This window comes from Onychostruthus taczanowskii, unplaced genomic scaffold (assembly GCF_017590055.1).
Source record: "Onychostruthus taczanowskii isolate IOZ18803 unplaced genomic scaffold, ASM1759005v1 scaffold52, whole genome shotgun sequence".
Lineage (NCBI taxonomy): Eukaryota > Metazoa > Chordata > Aves > Passeriformes > Passeridae > Onychostruthus > Onychostruthus taczanowskii.
In genome coordinates this window covers 3,432,099-3,438,098 of record NW_024502791.1, presented here as the reverse complement: position 1 = coordinate 3,438,098, position 6,000 = coordinate 3,432,099, and the positions used below count along the sequence as shown (strand labels likewise).

The 6,000-nt window shown below is 37.8% G+C and overlaps 1 protein-coding gene across 1 annotated transcript in view; it reads right to left on the bottom strand.

Annotated features, from left to right (window-relative positions):
- Positions 1–638: 638 nt before the first annotated feature.
- The window catches only part of STS (steroid sulfatase), a 91,248-nt gene continuing 85,886 nt past the window's right edge, over positions 639–6,000 (bottom strand). The window contains exon 10 of the mRNA XM_041416497.1: positions 639–1,021. Coding sequence (XP_041272431.1) covers positions 639–1,021 — 383 coding nt within the window. The remainder of the gene's footprint in view (positions 1,022–6,000) is intronic.

The following is a 6,000-nucleotide window of genomic DNA, read 5'->3' as shown; positions in this document are numbered from 1 at the left end:
GACAGCTGCTGGGGAGCATCATTTTAATACGGACACAGTGTCTTCTACTACAATAGCTCTGTGCATTTTTATGGCACGTTCAAAGTTAGACTTGGCAAGCTGTCAGTTTTTTCATATTTGCCATGGTTGTTGACAGAGATCTGTTGCAAGTGTGTTCTTAACCTATCTATCAGTTACCAAATGACTGTCACAGGAGGACCTCTCCACTATTATCTCTCTGTTTTCAATTACTCAGTGCTATGTCTTACTAATGGATAACACTTAGTAAAAAGGACAGGAAAGTGGGCATTTAGTAGTTGTGATTGACAGACCTGATAGGTAAATTCTTTGCTGCATAAGACAAAAGCTCAAGCTGAAGGTCTAGAAAATTATCTCCCATAGAAAATGCCCACAGTTCTACCCACGTGTAGATGAGGACAGCAACATGTCCTTCATGCTGTGTGATAAGGACAGAGAAGGTGTGTCTTGCCTTCCCTCTCTTGGCATGTTTTCTTGACTGAAATTCTCTTTTACTGCAATATGTATTTGAAGACTGGTCCTCCACCAACACAACGAAACCTTCTGAAGGCTTGTACCACAAGTCAAGTCAGACACTCACACTCAGCTGGTCCAGTCTCTGAAAGGGAATTGCAGCTTATTTATCCCAAATGCACCTGCAGTGGACTCCCTCCTGACTCATAGTCACAGTAGCAAGACTGAAAGAGAGATGAGCAGCAGAGCTGGAGCCATGGCTTCCAGAGAAGGTTGTCCCACGACAGCTGGTTAGGAACAGCATGCAGGGATCTGGTGTGGTTGTCCACTGCTTGGTGTATGACCCTGAGGATTTCGTAGAAACGGCTCTCAGTTTCTGGAGTCAGTGGGACTTTCTCTTCAGGGTCTCTGGACAGATCGAAGAGCAGTGGAGGATCATGTCGTGTAATGAATCCTCCATGGCAGAAGCAGACGTGTGAATCATAGCAACCATTGGAGTCCTCAGGACTGAAGTTTGGAGTGAAGAAGAAGACTTTCCAGACAGATTCACCTGCAATTTAGAGGTACAAACCAGCTGGTGATAAAGGGACAAAATAACAAAATGGAAATTCTCTGGTCTTAGGAAATTCCACCAACATGGGAAGTCAGTCTTTTGGTAAAAAAACAGTACAGACACTCTGTAACAGAAATTGCAGCATCCTGAAAGGCTAAAACAGGATTAAGCAAAGCAAAAATAAGCAAAACATCATGACTTTCATGCTACATATATTTATGAAGCAACTATGATTATTTCATTCCCTTGGAAGAATTCTGATTAACCAAATTATAGAATACTTTAAATAACATTGTGTTTTATATAAACACTGCTAAGAAGATTTGTAGAAATATATACTAAGTTTTCTTCAAGGCTTAATAAAATGTATTTTTGCCCCTTGACTATACTTACCCACTGCTGGACCCTATCAGCTTCTCATTTTTCTTAAATTATCTTAATTATCTAATTAATTTAATTGTTACCTTTTACCTCTCTTCCTCTCTTTGTTGTATTAACCCACTGTCCTCTGCCCCATGCTTTCATTGCAAACACCTGGATACTCATTTTATTAAATGGGGTGACATGAAATGGCATAATGGATGCTAAATTCCTGTCTTATTCTTCTATATGATTTTTCCAAATATAAATTATGAATAACAGCTACAGTAGCACAACTCTTAGGTGACATTCTGCTTTGCAAAATGAGGACCAAAGTACTTCACTTATAGACAGGTCATTCTTAGTTTAATTTTCTGGGTACAGAAAATGGAACTGTCCATTCTCATGTAACTTCAGTTGGTACTTTCACTGTTTGAAAATCCTAGTTATTTCTTGGAATAAGAATAGACAAATATCAGTTGGTTCTTTCAAGAAGCACCCTCAAAGAGGTCAGTGGAGGATCAGAAAACACTTAACAAGAAAGCTGTGAACAAAAAGTTGTTACTATTTCCCTCAAGTATCACAGAACAAATAGGAAAGGCAGAAACAGACAGAACAGAACTTCCAGGGAAGCACACCATCCTCCTACACCAATGACGTATATAGTTCTTCAGAAATGGAACAAAGAATAATTAATTAGAAGAAGAAAAATCTGTATTTTTTTCTTAATAAAAGCAGGTTACTAAACAACTGAGATCTATAATGTCAGATTAACTGCCCAGTTGACACTATAAAAACATTGGAAAACTGTAGTCATCAGTAATTTACATTTCTCAGCACCTTATCGTGATTTTTTTTTTATCACCTCAAGTTTTTAAATACTGGGTGAAAAATCTCTTTTTGGTATTTTGTTGAATTTTGTTAAGGTCACAGAAAGCCTGTTAACCTAGTAACAGACTTTCAAAGATTTATGTGTGCTACAGTAGTTAATATTTATTAATCAATTCATCAGTACAATAGACTGGAAGGCACTAGAGAATGCGGGATGGGTAGAGCAGAGATAAACTGGTATGTGCCATACTGTAACTACATCACACTCAGCTTTTAAAGAATCAAAACAGGTTTAAAGAGAAATGTTTCAGCAGACTAAAGGGTCACAGGCTGCAGTTCTAGACTATAGCATGGATTTAAAGGACAGTAGGTGACCTTAAGATTCTTTACAGCTTCTACTACGCAGCATTTTTCACATTAGAAGTGATTTTTCCTTTAGGAACCAATTCAATGACAGAGCCTGGGGACTACCAGTTCACTTTGTCTTCACTTAAATCGGGGTCAGATAGGTGATGGCTGTTATACACATTAGACTGGGAGAACCCTCTAAATGCTTCTTGGAAGTCAGCAAAGGGGAAGGACTTTTAAAGGCTGAGTGACTTGCTGGCACAGACAATGGGACGTGGTAGCTTTTAAAAGGCTCTGGCTGTGAGAGCCGCAATGGCACAGTCTTACTGGGAAAAAATGAAAGGAAATTTAAAGGAAGGCAAAGCAAGATAAGGCCAGGTAGCATAAGATGGCATTCCTTCATCTACCTCCACTAACATTTTGAAAGGTTGGTCTGGTACTTGAGTCTCTTGTTTTCTTAGAATTAAAATAAACAAAATCAAATACTGCCACTTAAATTTCTTTGAACTTATGCACAAAACATTTCCAAGAAATATACCTCTTGTTTGCCAAGATTAGAATTTTTATTCTGAGAAGGCATGTAATTCTGTACTAAGCATTGGTTCAGCTTCCTCAGACACATTTAATTGGCAAGATGGATGATAAAAAACATAAAAAACCAAAGTGCTTGATTAATCAGTGCACTGTGTGCCATTGTTGAACATGCAACACTTGCCACACCTGAGAATTTGACTCACAACACTATAACAACTTGACCGAAGATCAGCAGAAAAAATTATATGGCTACTAAAATGTCAGTTAAAAGAAATTCCAATAAGGCCATGCACATGAGGACTTTGTGGTCAAGCTGTCTTCCCACACATTGGTCTTTCACGGTACATCTCTGCTGAATCACATTGAAAAGAACATTTTCAGCCACTTTTTTTGGTGTTGGGCATTGTAGCACCAGGTCTGCTGAAGGGCTTACAGACAGCAATACAAAATTGGGAATTCAAAATTAATGGAAGTCAGTACAAGCAACCCATGTAGGTAAGAAATGGGAAAGAAAGAAATAAGGAAGTTGCACCATGATTTTTTCTTTTTCACACACAAAATAAAGACTTGTTGTGGTTTTGTTATATGCAGAGCATATAGCATGTTTCAAAATCATGCGTGGGTTTGGCGATAAGGCATGCGTGACATCATCTTGTGTCTGAGTGCCACTGCTAGTGCTCTGAAGAGCTGATGGTACTTTATCAGATAAGCAGCTATAGAATGTCATGAAACACTGAGCTCTGGGAGTGCAACGCAATGCAATGTTTATCTGTTTCACTGCAGCAGTGTTTCTGGAACTGCATGTTGTGCTGGAGAAGCAGCAGCAGACTTTAAACACCTCTTTCCTAAGCACTGTAAAAACTAAAGCCTTTCTGTCAGTGGCTGTGGCTGAGGAGCAGCCAGTGCAGTATACCAGAAGACATTAAGAACTGTCAGACTGCTAATCAGTAAAGCTGATGAACTCTATAAGGCACGATATTAAAAAGTGAGAGCTCGATCCCAGTCTCTCAGCTGACATAAAATCTCATTCTGTCAGAAGGTTAACTACAAGGATCAAATTAATCTCCCAGTAATTAACGGTACCTGTGTTCTCCAAAGCATCTGGATAGCAAACCCTTGTTATATAAAAAGATAACTGTATGTCTCTTCCACAGTGAAGTTAGTAGTAAAATTGTCAGGGATTCCCCAAAGCCAAGTATATCAAGCCCCTTCTGAAACAGCAGGCAGGCTCTAAGCCTGCAGCACCCTTAAAGGTCCTGTCCCAGTGCTTCACAAATAATTTGAGTCCTATCTTCCAGTTCTCCAAGTGCAATTCTCCAGTTCTCTGAGTTGTCCAGTAAGTTTGCTCTCAGAATACCTCTTTCCTTTACATGTTAAGAAAATAAAAATTCAAAGAAGTTGTACTTCTAAATAAGATCGGTTTCAAATTCAAATTAATAGGTTAAAGATAGGTTGCTATTATTCCAAGCAAATCTGCTATGAACACAGTTGTTTAGTGTTCAATCTCCCTAGAAGATTCCTTTTTTTCCCCTTTACCCAGTCATTTATCCTCTCATACAGACAATAGTTGCTCCAACAGATTGGTGGAGGTCTTGAGATTAAATATAAGTCTCTCAGTAAGATATATTAATATATTCAAGATGAAGTGACACACTGGATAGGGATGTCATTTCTGTTATAAAAACACCCTTCTTAATCACTGATGGCACATGGGTGTTTTCTGATAAGCAGTTCTTGACGTGAAGAGAAGCTATTGTTGTGTTATTGCCTGGACTTCATTTTCACTGAATTTAATCTATGACAGTAGCTTTATAGGTTTGCAGCTACTGTCATTTCCTTTGCTTATATTATTGTGTTGCTTCTTTCTGTAGAAGAACAAGTTAAACAGGGTTGTTTTCCACTGTACATTGGGGAGCTAGTCCTGCTTGAACTCAGCTGCCTCTGAGGGGAGCCATTTGGGTGTAGCAGACCAACATAAGCTGAGACAGACTTTTCTGTGTCTCAGGTGTGCTCTGTAGTCATTGTCAACTCCCACACTCTAACTCATGCTTTTCAACATTTCTAGACAGTAGCAGATAAAAACTGCAACTCACTTGAAAATTACTTTCTTCAGATAACTCTTGTTATTAGATTGAATCCTTTCTTCCTGCTTCCTCCAGGTTCATTCAGAATTTTTAGGCTCTCTGCTAATCTTATTCATAGATGATATCACATATATTCAGCTCTTCAATAATTTAACAATGTAGAAAAGGCTTTAGTTGTGAAATTCTTGTAGAACTATATATATATCTATATAGCAAAGACAATACTGTTTGGTTACTATAATGAAATGATACATATTATTTTTATGACTATGTGCATTCCTAAAACAGCTAATAAAAATACACCATTTGAATTTAAAAATTTGTAACTTTATTGTTCTTGCAATGAAAATTAATTTTTTTTTTTTTTTTTTTTTTTTTTTTAGCTATCTGTTTTAAGTGTCTGGGTATCTTCTGGTGTTATATTGTTACACCAGTCAAAAGACAGCACATCATGTCCCACTGTAGATGGAGAATAACTGAATGATATTCAAAGACACAATACAGGTTAACAACAATTACTTGTTGCTAGAAGAGACTTGCATAAAGAACTGTGCAGAACTTAAGAGTATTTGAGTGAACCCTATGAAAAAACCAGCAGTAGCAGTGATTTTAAAATATTTAGAATAAATCCTTCAGTGTTAAGTATCCATTAAACAAGAATGGACTGCACATTCCTGACTATCCAATAACTGCTGCAGGAAAAATACAAGACACACTGAAAGAATGCCCAGACTGCTGAAGACAGAAATCTCATGACTGAGCTCATTATCTGGAGTAAGTGCTGTGGTATGAGAAACTTCCACTGAATTCTGTTCAAAA